The 23,576-nt window shown below is 44.6% G+C and overlaps 1 protein-coding gene across 1 annotated transcript in view; it reads right to left on the bottom strand.

Annotated features, from left to right (window-relative positions):
* Positions 1 to 3,565: 3,565 nt before the first annotated feature.
* Positions 3,566 to 23,576, bottom strand: part of LOC141121810 (uncharacterized) — a 50,390-nt gene continuing 30,379 nt past the window's right edge. The window contains exon 9 of the mRNA XM_073611529.1: positions 3,566 to 6,373. Within this exon, the coding sequence (XP_073467630.1) occupies positions 5,515 to 6,373 (859 nt within the window). The 3' untranslated portion in view covers positions 3,566 to 5,514. The remainder of the gene's footprint in view (positions 6,374 to 23,576) is intronic.

Here is a 23,576-nt window from a genome sequence, read left to right on the forward strand (position 1 = left end):
CTGCTCTTTTTGGTCTGCTTCCATATTCCTGGTTTCTGTTCCCTTGTTTCTTTTGTCCCTGCCTTATTTATTCCATGTGTGTTTCCTTGCTCATGTATCATATTAGTTAGATAGATATTTAGGTGGTTTGGGGTCTGCTGTGTTTCACTATTTACTTGTTTTGGTTTGCTGTTTTGGTTACACGTGTGTCTTTATCATTATAATAAATAATAATAATATAAATAAATAATATATTAATATTAAATAATATAATAAATATAATAATAAACATACTTTTTTCATTTACTTGTTTGTCCCCAATCTCTTGGTGCAGCCCAGCGATCTGATCACCTGCATTGGATGTTGTGTATAACATCCCCTGACAGGGAAGCCCAGCTACATATAGTGGGAGAGGAGTGGGAAGCCCAGCTACATATAGTGGGAGAGGAGTGGGAAGCCCAGCTACATATAGAGGGAGAGGAGTGTGAAGCCCAGCTACATATAGTGGAAAGCCCAGCTACATATAGTGGGAGAGGAGTGTGAAGCCCAGCTACATATAGTGGGAGAGGTGTAAGAAGCCCAGCTACATATAGTGGAAGAGGAGTGGAAAGCCCAGCTACATATAGTGGGAGAGGAGTGGGAAGCCAAGCTACATATAGTGGGAGAGGAGTTGAAAGCCCAGCTACATATAGTGGGAGAGGAGTGGGAAGCCAAGCTACATATAGTGGGAGAGGAGTGGAAAGCCCAGCTACATATAGTGGGAGAGGAGTGTGAAGCCCAGCTACATATAGTGGGAGAGGAGTGGGAAGCCAAGCTACATATAGTGGGAGAGGAGTGGGAAGCCAAGCTACATATAGTGGGAGAGGAGTGGGAAGCCCAGCTACATATAGTGGGAGAGGAGTGGGAAGCCCAGCTACATATAGTGGGAGAGGAGTGGGAAGACCAGCTGCATATAGTGGGAGAGGTGTGAGAAGTCCAGTTGCATATAGTGGGAGAGGTGTGAGAAGCCCAGTTGCATATAGTGGGAGAGGTGTGAGAAGCCCAGTTGCATATAGTGGGAGAGGAATGAGAAGCCCAGTTACAAATAGTGGGAGAGGAGTGGGAAGCCCAGCTACATATAGTAGGACTGGTGTGAGAAGTCCAGCTACATATAGTGGGAGAGGAGTGGGAAGTCCAGCTACATATAGTGGGAGAGGAGTTGGAAGCCCAGTTACATATAGTAGGACTGGTGTGAGAAGTCCAGCTACATATAGTGGGAGAGGAGTGGGAAGTCCAGCTACATATAGTGGGAGAGGAGTGGGAAGCCCAGCTACATATAGTGGGAGAGGAGTGGGAAGTCCAGCTACATATAGTGGGAGAGAAGTTGGAAGCCCAGCTACATATAGTGGGAAAGGAGTGGGAAGACCAGCTACATAAAGTGGGAGAGGAGTGTTATAACCAGCTACATATAGTATACTAAGCTGTGCTGGGAGAAGATAAAGGAGCAGAGCTGACCAGCAAGGAGACAACAGGGAAGATATATAGGCTGGGCAGACAGGAGACAGGATAGATCAGACAAAACAAGGAGTACATTACTCAAGGAACTGCAGGGAGCCACCAGGACACAGTCATAGATATCAGGGAAAAGGATCAGAGCTTGATTTTAGGAAAGGGGGACTGAGGGAGGCATATCTGAGGAGCAGAGTGAGTATGGCAAGAATCTGGAGGTAGGAAGTGAAGAGAAACAAAGTTACAATCAGAAGGAAACATGAACAAGTCACACTGAGAGAGCAGAGAGGGAGTGCAGCTAACATGCAGAGCAGAATGACAGGAAGCAAACAGAATGTAGCTTAGCGGCTGCATATAGACATGTTAGCTTCCTGGGCCCCCTCTGGAACTGATAGGGCCCGGGCCCCATACAGCGGAGCCGGTGGTACCCCCTTATCAGTGGCCCTGCACACAAGTACTATGAATACATAAAGTGTACATACTCGCCAGTTTGTACTATTTTGAAACTACCAAGTCCCATGAGGCATTGCAAGGCTGACAGTTACAAGGATGACTCCCACAGGCAGAGGCATGATGGGACTTGTAGTTTTGCAACAGCTGGAGGGCCGCCAGTTTGAGACCCCTGCATAAATTGTTGAGCAGGAAAGCACCTCCTATGGAGATTTTTAGGTACTGTAGTATTTTCCCATGTCACAGACACACGATTTTATTACTTGACATGTTTGGTATCTATTTACTCAGCACAACCTCATATTTTATATTTTACCTTACAATTGTGTATAATGTGTGTGTGTTCCCACCCATGAAAGTGGGGGGGCATATAGTTCCGGTGAGTGGTGCCAAGATGGGGGAGAGGTGACGCGAGCACTAAGTGGTGTATATATAAGGGAGTGGAGCGATTTCTTCTTCACACTTATTAATGGACTTTGAGGAAAGTTTGGAATGTGACGTTTGCACATCTTTTCACATTTTTTTACCATTTGTATATTTCCATAATGGTGCCAATGTGAATGGGGAGGTGTTGTTGTGGTTATTACACTCATTTTTCCACTATTTTATGTATAACAAAGTATTGTAGAAAAGATCACACCATAAAAAATGTGGGAAAGTAGAAAATAACCCTGAATATGAAGGTGACATTTGTGTATGAGGAACACCTTAACAATTACCACCATTGTATTCCCCAGGGCCTCTGATTTCAGAAAATATATGTTTGGGGGTTTTATCTAATCTTCAGGCCCAAAATCTGCTTTTTACCATGTGTGCAAAAATAATGTAAAACCAGCTCTGGCAGTGAAAGGGTTAATGTGAGCTAGATGGGATCACTCTGCTGTGGTCACACTCTAAACATTAGAGCTCCCCCTAGCTGCAGCCTGGTAATAACATTGCTAGGAGGTCTATTAATTTATCTGCTACATACTTCCCATCTTTATATAAACGTCTCCTGACATTTAGGGGTCTATTCATAAATAATATACAGAGCAATCTGCCCGGTGACAATGCTTGTACATTCCTTCTGTGTGAATGGGGGTATTAAGGAATTAAGCGATCCGCTGAGCTGGTTGAAAGTTTTCCATGGAATGAAAATAAACATTGTTACATTTGTTCATTAGATGGTGATAACTTCTATGATACTTAGCGCCATCTAATGGCCACATGCAAATTTTCAGGTTTAAATCAATGGTTCTTTTAATATTGTTGCTTTGATTATCTTATATCCTTCAGTGTGTTCTGTACTCACCAGTGTATGAGGATGATCTCAAAAGAAAATTAATTGGATGAATGTGACAATCATTCATCCAGCCATTACAAATTCTAGCCATAATGTAGCAAAGTGATTTCCTATGATGGGCAGCTCCATCTAGTGACCATAATGGGGTATTTTTCTTGACATACCTTCATTAGTAAAAATAACACAATACTGCATTATGGCCACTAGATGGAGCCAAGGAAATCAGTGTATGAAATAAAATACATCCAATATTCATCACAGCTGGGCGAATGCTGGTCACATTCATTCAACTTTTTTTATATTTAAAAAAGAGGAAGATTTGGCTACTATAAATGTACTACATCAATTATATAAAATTTCAAAAAGAACCTTGTATGTCAGACTTTATTGGTACGAAACACGCAGAACACAAAAATTACATAAAATATAAATCTTTCTTACAGATATTAAAATGATGTGTTAAAACCACATGGGAACAAATCCATCAAACATTAGGCCATATATATTCATAATGACTCATTTAGCTTTGCTGAATTGTCCAAGAGGTTGACGCGTTTCACATCAATAAGCTTCTTCAGGATCTTTTATGCCTTGGCAGCAAAGAAAATCAGCCTAACTAAAAAAAACATACAGAATATAAATCCATAGCAATCTCATCATTTTAGAACATTGTAAATTATCATCTGTGCCACTTACACAACGCTTGGGGGACATAGCTAGGAGACGGTGATAAATGGCGGTGTCTAAGTAGCTTACACAGTCAGCTGGTCATGAGTTATAAAGATTAGCGGGATAATAGACATGTGCATGAAAAAAAGTTAAAAAAAAACACGTTTTTATTGTACAAAATTAAAGTTACAACCAAGCACATAAAATCCCCCCAAATATTTTGATGCCCCCCACATATACACACTTACAATTAAATGCACACTTTGGGGTGCCTATGCCTGAAAACGTTGATTGCAATACACATGTTACATATCGCCGCACACACCCGAATGAGATCAATAATTCTATCACCAGACCTCCTCAGTAAGACTAAACTTTTGACCTATAGGGAGCTTTTAAAGCATCGCCTATAGAAAATATAGGGTACTGAAGTCTGTCACCATTTTACAGGCGCACACAAATTTCAGGTTTGACATTTTGGGTCTCTATTTACTCAGTGTGACCTAAGCTTTTATATTTTACCAAAATATTGGGCATTTTATTGCATTTTTGTGCCCACTAAAATGAACTGTGTGTTTTTTACTGATATTTTGTGTTTCTTAGACTTTTGTGGTAATATCGTGTGACATAAAAAAATTGGAACGACCACTGTTTTATTCTCTAGGGTGTCTGCTTTCAGAAAATATATCATGTTTTGGTGGTTTTAAGTAATCTTCAGGTCCAAACGTGTGGAAAAAAAAAAAAAACAACAAAAACAGCTCTGGCAGGGAAAGGGTTAAAGGATATGTTCCCATTCGGGAAGATGTTACATGTTCCTGCAGCAACTCAGCAAACTGAGCCCTCTCTGTGACAGCAGTGCGGGGAGAAGTTCCCTGTACCAGCTGTCACTTTATGAAAAGAGCGCGGCCGTGCCATTCATTCACAGAGTTCTGTCCTTTGTCGATGTCGGCTTGTAGTTTTTAATGAACTCCCACACCACTGCTGAACTCTCTGGTAGATGATTGGTTCTTCCTGTCACTGTAACTGCCTTCCCATATAATGTACAGGCAGACAGATTACACGGACAGTCTGCAGGAGTCCTGCATAGCACCAGCCATCAGCACATCATGGCTGCAATGCTTTCCAGGATCCTAAAAACAATAGTAAATTAACATTTCTTTACCTGGAGAAAATGTGCATTTATTATTTTTTTTATAAAACGTGAACTTTTCCTTTACTGGAGCCGACACCGTAGCGTGATTTGTCTGCTTAGCATGCACTTGTACTGAGCACCCAAGTATAAAAGTCTCCGACATTCCTAAAAGCACCTCAGAGTTATATACCGGTTTGGTAAAAATGTTTTTATTTTATCAGGACAAGGAGATTGTCATAAGGGACAAAGGAGATTGGGACCCCGATCTAGTCCCTTGGAAAAGTTTTTTTTTTTTAATTAAATGTCCACACCCCTGGAACTGTTTCTTACATGATGAAGATCAGCCATGGAGTATATCTGAGGTGTATATCAGGGTGTGCTTCTTCCCCACATGAGACCTGTGATGTCCATCAACTTCATATAGAAGACCAGACTCAAGGCACTAATACACCTCAAGGGTTGTGTGGGATCCCTGATGTACAGGAAGACAGGACTTCAGTGAGGAACAATTCCCTCACTCAGGACAGGAATACGGCTTCTCCCCTGTGTGAGATCTCTGATGTGAGTGAAGATTGGACTTCCGTGAAAAACGTTTCCCACACTCAGGACACGAATATGGCTTTTCTTCCATGTGCAATTTCTGATGTCTGTAAAGATTGGACTTATCTGAAAAACATTTTCCACACTCAGGACAGGAAAGTGGCTTCTCCCCTGTGTGAGATCTCTGATGTGTGGAAAGATGGGACTTCTGTGAAAAACATTTCCCACACTCAGGACAGGAATACGGCTTCTCCCCTGTGTGAGATCTCTGATGTTTGTAAAGATTGGATTTCTTTGCAAAACATTTCCCGCACTCAGGACAGGAATACGGTTTCTCCCCCGTGTGAGATCTCTGATGTGTGGAAAGACTGGCCTTCTGTGAAAAACATTTCCCGCACTCAGGACAGGAATGCGGCTTCTCCCCAGTGTGAGATCTCTGATGTTTGTAAAGATTCGACTTCTCTGAAAAACATTTCCCGCACTCAGGACAAGAATACGGCTTCTCCCCTGTGTGAGATCTCTGATGTGTGTAAAGACTGGACATGACTGAAAAACATTTGCCGCACTCAGGACAGGAATACGGCTTTTCCCCAGTATGAGATCTCTGATGTATTACGAGGCATGATTTTTGTATAAAACATTTCCCGCACTCAGGACAGGAATACGGCTTCTCCCCAGTGTGAGATCTCTGATGTTTGTAAAGACTGGACTTCATTGAAAAACATTTCCCGCACTCAGGACAGAAATACGGCTTCTCTCCTGTGTGAGTTCTTTTATGCACATTAAGATCAGCTTTTAAACGGAAACACTTCCCGCACTCAGTACAGGAAAACCTCTTATCTGTTGGAAGGACGGCACCGTCCCTCACAGTCTGAGGTTCCTCAGGATAAGAGGAATACGATGGTCCATCTACACTGTGTGGTGCCGGATGGACATTTGAGGTAGTCGGGTTTTCTCCTGGACAATACTGTGTGATGTCCTCATCTTCTACTTTACAGTCTGGAGACAAAGTGAGACAATCCTCTGAGGTTTTCCTCATCTCCCATCCATCTACTAAAATAGAAATAAAAAGATTATTACTATACATGAGCAGATTGGTTCCCCTAAACCAGGACTTCGCCCACATCAGGCAGCTTTGTCTCTGAGGATCTTACAATTCCCCCCTCAAGGTAACTAGTAAATGGGTCCTCTGATCTCCTACCAGTTCATTTCTTTATTCACGGACCTTAGTCAGAGAGTGAGGAAACAACGAGGACTGTCTTTTATAGGAGTGACAGTGATGAGGGGATTATAGGACGAGAGTCCCCACCTCCCCTATCACTCATTTCCATCTTCCCAACACAAGAAGTCCTGCACTTCCTTATTTAGTCCATGATTTAGTCATGAATAACAGCGGAGGCTGAGCCCCACCAGAGGTCAGAGAGTGAGGATGGGGGGAGAACAACCAAGATGAAGACTGGACTGATCCTGAAGACCACCATCATTGGGTTATTGACTCCTCCCTCATTATCATTTTCTGTTTAACCACTTGTCATTATACTGCGGCAGGTCGGCACGGTCCCATGAACCGCCGTAGCTCTACGTCGGCTCCTTTAAGCGGGATAGTTGGTGTGCACCCTCTGCACTGCAGGGGTGCCGATGACCGCTGGCCATGCGCGATCGCGGGCACGAGAGCCAGAACAAGGGTGTGTGTGTGTAAACATCACTGCTCACCGCCATTACTAGTAAAAAAAAAAATAATACTAAAAATACCATAAATCTTTCCCCTATTTTGTAGATGCTATAACTTTTGCACAAACCAATCAATATACGCTTATTGCAATTTTTATTACCAAAAATATGTAGAAGAATACATATCAACCTAAACTGAGGAAAAAATTAGTTTTTTATAAAAAATAAAAAAAAAAAGGAGGATATTTATTATAGCAAAAGTACAAAATATTGTGTTTTTTTCAAAATTGTCGCTCTTTTTTTGTTTATAGCGCAAAAAATAAAAACCACAGAGATGATCAAATACCACCAAAGGAAAGTTCTATTTGCGAGGAAAAAAAAAAGGCATCAATTTTGTTTGGGTACAACGTCGCAGGACCGCGCAATTGCCAGTTAAAGCGATGCAGTGGCCGTATCGCAAAGAATGGCCTGGTCATTGAGCAGCCAAATCTTCCGGGGCGGAAGTGGTTAAGGTTCCAAAGTTTGAGGATGTTATTACATTATCAACATGTAAAAGTCTGTGCTCCAATCAAATCATCAGATATAAAAATGTCCAGCTGGTAGGAAATGGGTGCAAAAGAAGTCAGGACTATGTAATGTACAACTTAATATGTAGGATACAACAATTAGGATTTTATAGCATCAGAATGATGTAATGTACAACATAGAGTATATAGTGCAGCGGTCAGGAGTATGTAATGTACAACAGAGTATATAGTGCAGGGGTCAGGAGTATGTAATGTACAATATAAATTATACAGTGTAAGGGTCAGGACTCATAATATTGGTATTCAGTAATCAGTGGAAGGTTAAATGTTTCCATGAGACAAGTTGCAGAGGTCCCACATCGCTGCCTCCCATCTCCTGAGACTGCACTCAGTGACTTGGGTCTAAGACTATACAGACATATCCCTTCACTCGGCACACCCAGCAAACAACAGAGCAAGTAATCCTGGGAGAATTGTTCTGGCAGAGATCTTACTAGACCCGGGTATGGGGCAGAAGACCCAAAGCATACACCTCAGGTGCCTAAGTCTAGTAACAACTAGCATCTACAAAATAGGGGTTAGATTAATGGCATTTTATTATTAAATTATTTTTTTACTAGTAATGGCAGTGATCTGTGATTTTTAGCAGGACTGCGACATTACAGCAAACAGATCGGACACTTGACATTTTTTTGGGACCATTGACATTTATACAGCAATCAGAACTATAAATAGCCACTGATTACTGTCTAAATGTCACTGGCAGGGAATGGGTTAACACTAGGAGGCAATCAAGGGGTTAACTGTGTTCCTTAGATGTGCTCTAACTGTGAGGGGAATGTGGCTGACTAGAGGAGGAGACAGATCATTGTTCCTACTTAGTAGGAACACACGTTCTGTCTCCTTTCCCCTGACAGAACCCAGAATTTGTGTGTTTACACACACACACACACAGATCCCAGTTCTCGCTCTGTCACGAGCAATTGCGGGTGCCTGGCGGTCATCACGCCCACCGGGCAAGCGCATCGGCTGCAGGCGCACGCCTGCTAGAGCGCCTTAAAGAGCCAACGTACAGCTATGATGCAGTAAAATGCGGTGGCTTGTCGGGAAGGAGTTAGTCAATTGATTAAAGAACGTCCGCAAGATGTAGTGTGTAACCTCTTTAGAGTAAAGGGAAATATAATTTTTTTCCCTTTTTTATTTTTTGAGGTTGCTATATAGAATAGAATCTTTTCTGTTTTTAAAATATCTTTTTTTTCAAAAGGAGATTTTATTGGTTTGTGTTTGCAGTTGCTGAGTTTAATCTGATGATTTTCACCTGTGAATGTCATGTGACTTATGTGTTATAAGAGAAACTGTGGATTTTTTAAAACTTGTGGTTTTGACAAAGCACTTCTATAGTGTGAAACGCGTCAACCTACCTGCATTTCACCTGCCTGTACCCATCCATTGCTTATATCAGGGCTCAAAATTTCAAGTCCTGAGCTACTAGCCAGGCCTCAAGGGTTATTCGCCACCAGTTGCCCCGCCAAACCCCTACCTTGCCCCGCCCCTAATCACGCCCTCATAAATAATCATAATAATGAAAAGAACCTTAAATGTTTTATGCAGAATTAAGTTACAAAAATAAATATTAACAGCTTTATCAGTTCCCCTCAGTACAGCCTCACCAGCCTCACCCCATGTTGATGGGGACAAGGGCCTCATCCCCACAACCCTTGCCCGGTGGTTGTGGGGGTCTGGCGGCGGGGGGCTTATCGGAATCTGGAAGCCCCCTTTAACAAGGGGACCCCCAGATCCCGGCCTCCCCCCTGTGTGAAATGGTAACGGGGTACAATTGTACCCCTACCATTTCACAAAAAAATGTGTCAAAATGGTACAAATGACAAGACACAGCTTGGGACAAGTCCTTTATTAAAAAATAAAAAAAAAAAATGTCCCACGAAGTCCATTCATCTTCTCTTGCTCCTCCGACGGACCGAAAAAGAAAAAAACAAAAACAAAGCTGCGACCGACCCGCCTCCATGGGAGGCACCCGCCATAAGACGCATCTTCGCTTTGACAGTTCTTTTATAACTGAGGGCGGGCCACACGGTAATGTTCCCTAGTGACTCCACCCCCCTCTGATGCACGGGGACTTCCCTATGGCTTTCCCGGGGCGTCAGAGGGGGGCGGGCCATATGGGCATCAGAGGGGGGTGGGCGTCATACGGCAGGTGCCTCCCATGGAGGTGGATCGGTTGCGGCTTTATGTTTTTTTCGGTCCGTCGGCGGAGCGAGAGAAGATGAATGGATTTCGTGGGACATTTTTATTTTTTAATAAAGGACTTGTCCCAAGCCGTGTCTTGTCATTTGTGTACCATTTTGAAACTTTTTTTGTGAAATGGTAGGGGTACATTTGTACCCCATTACTATTTCACACGGGGGGGGCAGGATCTGGGGGTCCCCTTGTTAAAAGGGGGCTTCCAGATTTCGATAAGCCCCTGCCCGCAGACCCCCACAACCATCAAGCAAGGGTTGTGCGGATGAGGCCCTTGTCCCCATCAACATGGGGACAAGGTGCTTTAAGGGGTTACCCCAAAGCACCCTCCCCATGCTGAGGGCATGTGGCCTGGTATGGTTCAGGAGGGGGAGCGCTCTCTCGTCCCCTCCTCTTTTCCTGCGGCCTGCCAGGTTGCGTGCTCGGATAAGGGTCTGGTATGGATTTTGAGGGGGACCCCCACGCCAATTTTTATTTTAATTTTGGCGCGGGGTTCCCCTTAATATCCATACTAGACCTAAAGGGCCTGGTATGGAATTTGGAGGGACCCCCAGGCAATTTTTTTTTAAATTTTGGTTCAGGGTTCCCCTTAATATTCATACCAGACCCAAAGGGCCTGGTAATGGACTGGGGGAATCCTATGCTGTTTTTTTCAATGACTTCTTTTATCTGCATTACATAGTTACATAGTAGGTGAGATTGAAAAAAGACAAAAGTCCATCAAGTCCAACCCATGTGTGTGATTATGTGTCAGTATTACATTATATATCTCTGTATGTTGCGGTCATTCAGGTGCTTATCTAATAGTTTCTTGAAACTATCAATGCTCCCTGCTGAGACCACCGCCTGTGGAAGGGAATTCCACATCCTTGACGCTCTTACAGTTAAGAACCCTCTATGTAGTTTAAGGTTAAACCTCTTTTCTTCTAATTTTAATGAGTGGCCGCGAGTCTTGTTAAACTCTCTTCTGCGAAAAAGTTTTATTTCTATTGTAGGGTCACCAGTATGGTATTTGTATATTGAAATCATATCCCCTCTCAAGCGTCTCTTCTCCAGAGAGAATACGTTCAGTGCTCGCAACCTTTCCTCATAACTAAGATCCTCCAGACCCTTTATTAGCTTTGTTGCCCTTCTTTGTACTCGCTCCATTTCCAGTACATCCTTCCTGAGTAGGGATGAGCTTCGAGTTTGAGTCGAACTCATGTTCGACTCGAACATTGGCTGTTCGCAAGTTCGCCGAATAGCGAACAATTTGGGGTGTCCGCGGCAAATTCGAATGCCGCGGAACACCCTTTAAAAGTCTATGGGAGAAATCAAAAGTGCTAATTTTAAAGGCTTATATGCATGGTATTGTCATAAAAAGTGTTTGGAGACCCGGGTCCTGCCCCAGGGGACATGGATCAATGCAAAAAAAAGTTTTAAAAACGGCCGTTTTTTCCAGGAGCAGTGATTTTAATAATGCTTAAAGTCAAACAATAAAAGTGTAAAATCCCTTTAAATTTCGTACCTGGGGGGTGTCTATAGTATGCCTGTAAAGGGGCGCATGTTTCCCATGTTTAGAACAGTCTGACAGCAAAATGACATTTCAAAGGAAAAAGTCATTTAAAACTACTTGCGGCTATTGCATTGCCGGTCCGACAATACACATAGAAGTTCATTGATAAAAACGGCATGGGAATTCCCCACAGGGGAACCCTGAACCAAAATTTTAAAAAAATGACGTGGGGGTCCCCCTAAATTCCATACCAGGCCCTTCAGTTCTGGTATGGATATTAGGGGAACCCCGGCCAAAATTTAAAAAAAAAAAATGACGTGGGGGTCCCCCTAAATTCCATACCAGACCCTTCAGGTCTGGTATGGATTTTAAGGGGAACCCCGCGCCAAAATTAGAAAAAAAAAACGGCGTGGGGTCCCCCCAAAAATCCATACCAGACCCTTATCCGAGCACGCAACCTGGCAGGCCGCAGGAAAAGAGGGGGTGACGAGAGAGCGCCCCCCCCTCCTGAACCGTACCAGGCCTCATGCCCTCAACATTGGGAGGGTGCTTTGGGGTAGCCCCCCAAAACAGCTTGTCCCCATGTTGATGAGGACAAGGGCCTCATCCCCACAACCCTGGCCGGTGGTTGTGGGGGTCTGCGGGTGGGGGGCTTATCAGAATCTGGAAGCCCCCTTTAGCAAGGGGACCCCCAGATCCTGGCCCCCCCCTGTGTGAAATGGTAAGGGGGTACTTGTACCCCTACTATTTCACTAAAAAACTGTCAAAAATGTTAAAAATGACAAGAGACAGTTTTTGACAATTCCTTTATTTAAAGGCTTCTTCTTTCTTCTATCTTCCTTCATCTTCTTCTGGTTCTTCTGGCTCTTCTGGTTCTTCCTCCGGCGTTCTCGTCCAGCATATCCTCCGCGGCGTCTTCTATCTTCTTCTCCTCGGGCCGCTCTGCACCCATGGCATGGGGGGAGGCTCCCGCTCTTCTCTTCAACTTCTTCTCTTCATTTTCTTCTCCGGGCCGCTCCGCATCCATGCTGGCATGGAAGGAGGCTCCCGCTGTGTGACACGTCTCCTCTTCTGACGGTTCTTAAATAACGGGGGCGGGGCCACCCGGTGACTCCGCCCCCCTCTGTTGCACGGGAGTTCCCTCTTGCATTCCCCGTGATGTCACAGGGAAGTCCCGTCAAGTCACCATGCGTCAGAGGGGGGCGGGGTCACCGGGTGACCCCGCCCCCCGTTATTTAAGAACTGTCAGAAGAGGAGACGGGTCACACAGCGGGAGCCTCCCTCCATGCCAGCATGGGTGTGGAGCGGCCCGGAGAAGAAAATGAAGAAGAGAAGAAGATGAAGAGAAGAGCGGGAGCCTCCCCCCATGCCATGGGTGCGGAGCGGCCCCAGGAGAAGAAGATAGAAGACGCCACGGAGGAGATGCTGGACGAGAACGCCGGAGGAAGAACCAGAAGAGCCAGAAGAAGATGATGAAGGAAGATAGAAGAAAGAAGAAGCATTTAAATAAAGGAATTGTCAAAAACTGTCTCTTATCATTTTTAACATTTTTGACAGTTTTTTAGTGAAATGGTAGGGGTACTTTCGTACCCCCTTACCATTTCACACATGGGGGGGGGCCGGGATCTGGGGGTCGCCTTGTTAAAGGGGGCTTCCAGATTCTGATAGGCCCCCCGCCCGCAGACCCCCACAACCACCGGCCAGGTTTGTGGGGATGAGGCCCTTGTCCTCATCAACATGGGGACAAGGTGTTTTGGGGGGCTACCCCAAAGCACCATCCCAATGTTGAGGGCATGTGGCCTGGTACGGTTCAGGAGGGGGGGCACTCTCTCGTCCCCCCTCTTTTCCTGCGGCCTGCCAGGTTGCGTGCTCGGATAAGGGTCTGGTATGGAATTTAGGGGGACCCCCACGTCATTTTTTTTTTAAATTTTGGTTCGGGGTTCCCCTGTGGGGAATTCCAATGCCGTTTTTATCAATGAACTTTTATGTGTATTGTCGGACCGGCAATGCAATAGCCGCGAGTAGTTTTAAATTACTTTTTTCCTTTGAAATGTCATTTTGCTGTCAGACTGTTCTAAACACGGGAAACACGCACCCCTTTACAGGCATACTATAGACACCCCCCAGCTACGAAATTTAAAGGGATATTACACTTTTATTGTTTGACTTTAAGCATTATTAAAATCACTGCTCCTGAAAAAACAGCCATTTTTAAAACTTTTTTTTGCATTGATGCATGTCCCCTGGGGCAGGACCCCAAACACTTTTTATGACAATAACTTGCATATAAGCCTTTAAAATTAGCACTTTTGATTATTCATGTTCGTGTCCCATAGACTTTAACGGTGTTCGCGTGTTAGAACGAACTTTTTTCCTGTTCGCATGTTCTGGTGCGAACCGAACAGGGGGGTGTTCGGCTCATCCCTATTCCTGAGGTCTGGTGCCCAGAACTGGACAGCATACTCCAGGTGCGGCTGGACAAGAGTCTTGTAGAGTGGGAGAATTATCGTTATCTAGATGGCAACTCACCCCTCATAGAAGGTTAATAGATTGGTTTGGCAAGAACGATTCTTCATGAATCCATGCTGATTACTGCTAATGATACCGTTCTTATTACTAAAATCTTGTATATAGTCCCTTATCATCCCCTCCAAGAGTTTACATACTATTGATGTTAGGCAAACTGGTCTGTAATCCCCAGGGATGTATTTTGGGCCCTTTTTAAATATTGGTGCTACATTGGCTTTTCTCCAATCATCTGGTACCATTCCAGTCAGTAGACTGTCTGTAAAAATTAGGAACAACGGTCTGGCAATCACTTGACTGAGTTCCCTAAGTACCCTCGGATGCAAGCCATCTGGTCCCGGTGATTTATTAATGTTAAGTTTCTCAAGTCTAATTTTAATTCTGTCCTCTGTTAACCATGGAGGTGCTTCCTGTGTGTCATGAGGATAAACACTGCAGTTTTGGTTACTGAAGCCCCCCGATTCACTCGTGAAGACTGAGGAGAAGAAGAAATTCAATACCATCTCCCCATCCTTTGTAACCAGATGTCCTTCCTCATTCTTTATGGGGCCAATATGGTCTGTCCTCCCTTTTTTACTGTTTACATACTTAAAGAATTTCTTGGGATTTTATTTGCTCTCCTCCGCTATGTGTCTTTCATGTTCTATCTTAGCCGTCCTAATTGCACCCTTACATTTCTTGTTGCATTCTTTATAAAGTCTGAATGCTGAAGATGATCCCTCAACCTTGTATTTTTTGAAGGCCTTCTCCTTTGCTTTTATATGCATTTTTACATTGGAGTTAAGCCATCCAGGACTTTTGTTCACTCTTTTAAATTTATTACCCAATGGGATACATTGGCTAATGCCCTTATTTAATATGCTCTTAAAGCAAACCCATCTCTCCTCCGTATTCTTTGTTCCTAATATTTTATCCCAATTTATGCCTTTTAGCAAGGTTTGTAGTTTAGGGAAATTGGCTCTTTTGAAATTCAGTGTCTTTGTATTCCCTTTAGGTTTCCTATTTGTGTGATTTATACTGAAACTAATTGACCTGTGATCGCTGTTACCTAAATTGCCCCGTATTTCCACATCCGTGATCAGGTCTGTATTGTTGGTAATCAGTAGATCCAGTAATGTTTTATTTCTAGTTGGTGCATCTACCATCTGACCCATAAAATTGTCCTGCAAGATATTAAAGAACTGGCGAGCCTTAAAAGAATTTGCGGTTCCCTCCGCCCAGTCTATGTCTGGATAATTAAAATCCCCCATTATGATAACACTTCCCATCCTTGCTGCTAATCCAAATTGTGATAGGAGACCCATCTTCCCCTCCTCCCTCAGGTTAGGGGGCCTATAGCATACTCCCAGTATTATTTTCCCCTTAGTTTCCTCCCTTTGTAGCTCTACCCATAAGGATTCCACCTCCTCCCTAGCTCCCTTAGCGATGTCATCTCTCACATTTACTTGTACATTATTCTTTATATATAGGCATACCCCTCCCCCTTTTTTACCCTCTCTATCCTTGCGGTATAGGGTATACCCTTGAATGTTTGCCAGCCAATCATGAAAGCTGTTGAACCAGGTCTCTGAAATTCCCACAAAATCCAAATCCTCCTCGTACAACAGTATCTCTAGTTCACCCATCTTGTCCGCCATGCTCCTGGCATTGGTGAACATGCCACATAGTTTAGACCGGTCACATATTGTCCTCGTATTGGGTGTTTCGAGATTGCAACTAGGACTTGCTACTGCTTTGGTTAACCTACCACTAATGCTCCCACTACTACCCTCTGGAATCTTCCGCGCTGGCTATCTCTACCGCTGGACCCTCCCCCCCATTGCCTAGTTTAAAAACCCCTCTAACTTTTTGGCCATTTCATTCCCAGCAGATCTGCACCCTCCTCATTTAGGTGCAGTCCGTCCCTTCTATAGTACCAGTTATCGACTGAGAAGTCTGCCCAGTCCTCCAGGAACCCAAACCCCTCCTTACTACACAAGCTCTTCAGCTACTTGTTTACTTCCCTAATCTCCCTCTGCCTTTCTGGTGTGGCTTGATGTACCGGTAGTATTCCTGAGAATACTACCTTGGAGGTCCTTTTCCTCAATTTAGCTCCTAAGTCCCTAAAATCGTTCTTTAGGACACTCCATCTGCCCTGACTTTGTCATTGGTGCCAACGTGCACCATGACAGCCGGGTCTTCCCCAGCCCCTCCCAGTAATCTGTCCACAAGATCCGTGATGTGCCGAACCCAAGCGCCCGTGCCAGGACCAACAATACATTATAGCCCGAGTACTTTTAAATGACTTTTTTCCTTTAGAAATGTCATTTTGTGCAGGGACTGTTCTAAACATGGGAAAAATGCGCAACTTTACAGGCATACTATAGACACCCCCCAGGTACGAATTTTAAAGGAATATTTCACTTTTATTGTTTCACTTTAAGCATTATTAAAATCACTGCTCCTGAAAAAACGTTCGTTTTTAAAACTTTTTTTGCATTGATACATGTCCCCTGGGGCAGGACCCAGGTCCCCAAACACTTTTTATGACAATACCATGCATATAAGCCTTTAAAATTAGCACTTTTGATTTCTCCCATAGACTTTTAGAGGGTGTTCCGCGGCTTTCGAATTTGCCGTGAACATCCCAAATGGTTCGCTATTCGGCGAACACCCGATGTTCGATTCAAACTTATGTTTAACACAAACATCGGGCTCATCCCTAGTGAGCAGTATGGGAGGAGGAATGTATTTAGTGTTAATGACCCACCTGTGCTGATCTCTGTAGGAGTGTCCTCCTCTATAAATGTCCCCGTTATTCCATTCTCCTCCATAGACTGCTGATCATCCCTCACATACCTCTCTTCTTCTGCTTTAACCTCAAATTCTATATCGATTGGATCTCCACTCTAAATCAAGAAAATATCATCTGTAAGATATAAGCTTTAATATTGTGATATCACATAAAAAAATCCACACATTGTCTGAATGAGTCTGTGTTTTATAAGCTCCGTCCCACCAACCTTGAGGTAACAGTGAGGGATGGTGTGACCTTCCCGTGTAGAATCCCGGGAATACAGAGGACGGGGACATCTCTCTGGTGGGTTCCTGGTATTAAGTGGCTCCATCATATTCTTGTGTCCTTCTGAAAACTCCTCCATCATTCCATACTCCTCATCCTCCTCTTTATACTCTTCTTTAACGTCAATATTATCATCCCCGAGGTTTCCACTCTGAATAAAACATTCATTGTAACAAACATGCTGTGTATAAATCAGAACTACCAATAATTGTCAATCGTCTACCTGATGATGGTGAGGGATGGTGTGATCTTCCTGTGTGGAATCCCGGGAATACAGAGGATGGGGACATCTCTCTGGTGGGTTTCTGTAGCTGGATGACTCCACCATGGTGTCCTGGTTCAGATCTTTGTGTTCTTTTAGAGACTCTGACTCCTCCATCACCCCATCCTCATCATCCTCCTCTTCTTTTATCTCTTCTTTAACCTCAACTTTATTATCTCTCAGGTTTCCACTCTGAATATATAACAAAAATTACACCCATTATAACAATGCAGATAATGTACAGATCCTAATGATACTATCAGTGATTGTTCCTCATCTACCTGATGATGGTGAGGGATGGTGTGATCTTCCTGTGTGGAATCCCGGGAATACAGAGGACGGGGACATCTCTCTGGTGGGTTCCCATTACTGGATCCATCTGTAGGAAGCACACACACTGACTGAATACATTGTTTCTATGTGTTTATCAGATGATGGGGGATCTAGGTGGACCCTCCGTACTGCTCTCTCCTTTACAATAAAGTCTCCTCTTACCCGGTGATGTGAGGGGCGGCTGATTGTCCATCATGACGTCCTTGTAGAGATCCTTGTGTCCTTCTAAATACTCCCACTCCTCCATGGAGAAATAGACAGTGACATCCTGACACCTTATAGGAACCTGACACACACAATGATACAGTCACCATCCAGACACATCCCATGTCTGTTACTGGATAATGTCCCAGAATTCCCAGCACCGCTCACCTCTCCTCCATGATCTCTCTGGTGACTTCTACAATCTTCTTTGTATTTCTCTATTCTATCAGGGAGGGAGGTGGAGGCAATGTGATGGTCATCTGATCACCAGACTTCACAGGAGGAAAACTCTAGATATGAACACAAATAGTAAAATCAAATGATATTCCCAGAATCCTCCTCACCTCACCATTCAGGTCTCCATTTTATTAAAAGGTATAATTCACCCACAGGACCCCCACACTATGCAGGTTAGAAGCTTGTTGCAGGTATTCTGACATCATTACATACAATGCAGGACCAACAGTCTCACTTTGTAAGTGAGGATGCCAAGGGTCCGCCCACATCCTAAGAGCATTAGAAAAAAAAGCCAGATGGAGGGACATTGGGAGGAGGAGTTGTGAGGTCAGTGTGATGTCATAGGACATATAGACTCTGGATGAAGGAACATTTGGATGGGGAGATTTGAATCATTGTCCCTGGGTGTGTCCTACCTCTTCTAAACTGAAGAGTGAACTTTGACCTTTACCATACAGAAATCTGTCATGAATCTGTGAAAGTAAGATCTCATGTGATCAGGTGACGTGCGGAGGAACGGAGTGTAAATAACAGACAATTTTCTCCAGAGCTCCTAATGGTGGGGATGGATTTCGCTGAGTGCTGGTGCCAAGTTTCCACCCCCCAGGGTCACTGCAGGTGTGGAGAAAAGCTGTGTAAGAGGATATGGAGGAGAGATGAGGAGGAGATCCAGGAATCAGGATAAAGGTCAGGACAAGCCACAGACGAGCGCATCCAAGAGATGAAGCCGGGGTCACTACACAGAAAATCAATCCAAGGAAACAACAGGCAGGACGAGGAATAGCAAGAAGGAGCTCAGAGACAAATGAGAATATTGCTCAGCCAATGGGAGATTATCTCAGCATGACTTACATAATGAAGGAGATGAGGGGGAGGGGAGGAAGTCACTTATGGTGACCATAGAGACATGGAAATTCAGCTGGTTCAGCAGGGATCGGTCACATTTCCATCCATGTGTGGTCACTGCCGGATAAAAGTCACTCCATCAGCGGCTGCAGCCAATAGCTTTATCACTGATCTGTGTATTCTGAGAGCGGAGGAGCGCCCCCCATTGTCAGAATACAATAGTGCAGCGGGGAGGATTCCCCCATCCCCCTCCAATGTGTGGATGGGGGAATCACTTCAGTTTTTTCCTCTCATCCCGCTGGCTGAACGATAAAACTGAACCATGTATGGCCAGATTTGGAAGCAAAATATATTTATCATCAACTGATCCCCCTGAAGGGGTTAATCTACATATTACCTCCAGTTCCTGCAGCGTCTTCTCTCTACGCCCTTCCAAATGGAATGTTGTCTGTATCTGACATCATTTCCTGTCTTCCATAGAGACTTCCTGTCTGTATTCCATAGACTTCCTGTCTGGGTAGAGGTGAGATCACCATCTTGTGGAGCTCAGAGAAACTGCAGCCCAGGACACATCTCGTGGTGTGAACACGGCCCTGTGATATGTGTGTATGTATACCTCCAACATTTTGAGATGGGAATGAAGGACACCTACTAACAAATGTATGTAGGCATAGGACACGCTCCCTGCCATACCCCCTTACAGGAGAATCAACCAAAAACAAAAGGTTAATTAAATCCACAAGGGCTTTTTTTTATCACTACTATTCCTTTATATTGGCTTTTAAAATGTACAAATACAGCAATTTATAAAGTGCATTTTACATACAACTATATATATCAGACCAAAATGAGGGACAGTTGTGCTGTGTGTGTATGTACTGTATATCCTTCCCCTTTCTCTCCTCCCTGAGTGTGTATGAAGAGGCGGAGCCCTGAGTGTGTATGAAGAGGCGGAGCTCTGAGTGTGTATGAAGAGGAGGAGCTCTGAGTGTGTATGAAGAGGCGGAGCTCTGAGTGTGTATGAAGAGGCGGAGCTCTGAGTGTGTATGAAGAGGAGGAGCTCTGAGTGTGTATGAAGAGGCGGAGCTCTGAGTGTGTATGAAGAGGCGGAGCTCTGAGTGTGTATGAAGAGGCGGAGCTCTGAGTGTGTATGAAGAGGTGGAGCTCTGAGTGTGTATGAAGAGGCGGAGCCCTGAGTGTGTATGAAGAGGCGGAGCTCTGAGTGTGTATGAAGAGGCGGAGCTCTGAGTGTGTATGAAGAGGCGGAGCCCTGAGTGTGTATGAAGAGGCAGAGCTCTGAGCGTGTATGAAGAGGCGGAGTTCTGAGTGTGTATGAAGAGGCGGAGCTCTGAGTGTGTATGAAGAGGCAGAGCTCTGAGTGTGTATGAAGAGGCAGAGCTCTGAGCGTGTATGAAGAGGCGGAGTTCTGAGTGTGTATGAAGAGGCGGAGCTCTGAGTGTGTATGAAGAGGCGGAGCTCTGAATGTGTATGAAGAGGCGGAGCTCTGAGTGTGTATGAAGAGGCGGAGTTCTGAGTGTGTATGAAGAGGCGGAGCTCTGAATGTGTATGAAGAGGCGGAGCTCTGAATGTGTATGAAGAAGCAGAGCTCTGAGCGTGTATGAAGAGGCGGAGCTCTGAGTGTGTATGAAGAGGCGGAGCTCTGAGTATGTATGAAGAGGCAGAGCTCTGATTGTGTATGAAGAGGCGGAGCTCTGAATGTGTATGAAGAGGCGGAGCTCTGAGTGTGTATGAAGAGGCGGAGTTCTGAGTGTGTATGAAGAGGCGGAGCTCTGAATGTGTATGAAGAGGCAGAGCTCTGAGCGTGTATGAAGAGGCGGAGCTCTGAGTGTGTATGAAGAGGCGGAGCTCTGAGCGTGTATGAAGAGGCGGCGCTCTGAGCGTGTATGAAGAGGCGGAGCTCTGAGTGTGTATGAAGAGGCGGAGCTCTGAGTGTGTATGAAGAGGCAGAGCTCTGAGTGTTTGAAGAGGCGGCACTCTGAGCGTGTATGAAGAGGCGGAGCTCTAAGTGCGTATGAAGAGGCGGAGCTCTGAGTGTGTATGAAGAGGAGGAGCTCTGAGTGTGTATAAAGAGGCGGAGCCCTGAGTGTGTATGAAGAGGCGGAGCTCTGAGTGTGTATAAAGAGGCGGAGCCCTGAGTGTGTATGAAGAGGCGGAGCCCTGAGTGTGTATGAAGAGGCGGAGCCCTGTGTGTGTATGAAGAGGCAGAGCTCTGAGTGTGTATGAAGAGGCGGAGCTCTGAGTGTGTATGAAGGGGCGGAGCTCTGAGTGTGTATGAAGAGGCGGAGCTCTGAGTGTGTATGAAGAGGAGGAGCGCTGAGTGTGTATGAAGAGGCGGAGCTCCTGCTGGAACAGCGGTCGGAGGAGGAGTCTAGGAGGGAGATGACAGAAAGCTCAGCAGACTCTCAGGAGTGAGCGAGGAGGATCCAGTTCCTTTGCCATCGGAGGTGAGGAGAGTGTGAAGGATGTTGGTGACTCTGGTAGATGAAAAGCTGGGAGTCATATTGCTCTGGTGAGTGGGGAAGCACTACTAAGGGGGCGCCCTCACCATCACGTGTGTAAGAGGTGGAAGAAGGCGTGGCTACACTACAGCTGGCACAGTTTGGAGCACCGAGAACTTTACACCTTATCAACTTTTCATTGATTGGTGGATTGTTTTTTAGTAAAATAAGTTAATTGAAGTAGATGCAAAGTGGAAGCAGTTGACTTGCAGAGAACACTATATTGAGCACAAAGCACTTTATGTTGTATATGAATTTGCACATGGATCAGTTTCTTTAATTTATTGATAAACACTATACAATCCATGAAGTAGGTGTAAAGTGGAGGCAGTAGATCTGCAGAGAATATTATTTTGAGCCCCTAGCCCTTTATATATGAATGTAACCACTAGGGATGAGCCGAACACCCCCCCCCCCCGGTTCGGTTCGCACCAGAACCTGCGAACGGACCGAAAATTTGCACGAACGTTAGAACCCCATTAATGTCTATGGGACTCGAACTTTCAAATTCAAAAGTGCTCATTTTAAAGGCTAATTTCCATGGTATTGTCCTAAAAAGGGTTTGGGGACCCGGGTCCTGCCCCAGGGGACATGTATCAATGCAAAAAAACTTTTAAAAATGTTTTTTCGGGAGCAGTGATTTTAATGATGCTTAAAGTAAAAAAAGTGAAATATTCCTTTAAATATCGTACCTGGGGCGTGTCTATAGTATGCCTGTAAAGTGGTGCATGTTTCCCGTGCTTAGAACAGTCCCTGCACAAAATGTCACTTTTAAAGGAAAAAAAGTAATTTAAACCTGCTTGCGGCTTTAATGTAATGTCGGGTCCTGGCAATATGGATGAAAATCAGTGAGACAAATGGCATGGGTACCCCCCAGTCCATTACCATGCCCTTTGGGTCTTGTATGGATATTAAGGGGAACCCCACACCCAAATTAAAAAAGGAAACAGCAGTATACAGGCTCTGTACTCTGAACAGCAGTTATACAGGCGGTGCAAACAAGACAGGGACTGTAGGTTTGTTGTTAATTAGAATCTGTTTGTAATTTTGAACTGGTACATTTTTAACGTATTTAGCTCCAGCCAAAAAATCTATTTTAAGCTTTGTGGAGAACCTAGGGAAGGGTTATCACCCCTGTGACATTTGATTTGCTGTCTGTGCTCCTCTTCAGAAGATTTCACCTGACTTTTTGTCCCAATGACAAATGTTTTTTTTAAATTTGGGTTTTTTTTGTGAAACAAGGATTGGTGCTAAAGCATCAGTGGAAATGAGAAAAGTTTTTCCCATATTAACTCTTATAGGAGAGAATTTCCCTTCCTAGGGGCAGATTTCATCTCACTTCCTGTTGTCTCCTTCCGTTTGCAAGTAGGAGTCGTTTGTAAGTTGGATGTTTGAAAGTAGGGGCCTGCCCTATATACTCAGCAGAAATTTGGGCCTTATGTGTTGTTGTGGCCACAACACTGTAAGCCCTCACAGGGCCCTCCTGTGAAATATTAGATCAGGAATTGTAATTACATGCCCCTGTTGAACAGGGCCAGAAAAATTGGGCCTTTGGTGGTGGTGCTGGTGGCACAACACTGTAAGTACTCACAGTTGATCTTGGTGGGCGCAGAAACGTGCCCTGCTGTGAAATATTAGATCAAGAATTGTAATTACACGCCCCTGTTAAACGGGCTGAAAAATTGGGCCTTAGGCACTGGTGCTGGTGCCACAACACTGCAACACCTCAAAGATACTCTATTTGGAACGCAGGAACGAGCCCTGCTGCAAAGTATTGCATTAAAAATTGTAATTACACGCCCCTGTTAAACAGGGGCTGAAAAATTAGGCCTTAGGCACTGGTGCTGGTGCCACAACACTGCAACCTCTCACAGATACTCTAGTTGGAACGCAGGAACGAGCCCTGCTGCAAAGTATTGCATCAAAAATTGTAATTACACGCCCCTGTTAAACAGGGGCTGAAAAATTGGGCCTTAGGCACTGGTGCTGGTGCCACAACCCTGCAACCCCTCACAGATACTCTATTTGGAACGCAGGAACGAGCCCTGATACAAAGTATTGCATCAAAAATTGTAATTACACGCCCCTGTTAAACA

This window comes from Aquarana catesbeiana, unplaced genomic scaffold (genome assembly GCF_042186555.1).
Source record: "Aquarana catesbeiana isolate 2022-GZ unplaced genomic scaffold, ASM4218655v1 unanchor232, whole genome shotgun sequence".
NCBI lineage: Eukaryota > Metazoa > Chordata > Amphibia > Anura > Ranidae > Aquarana > Aquarana catesbeiana.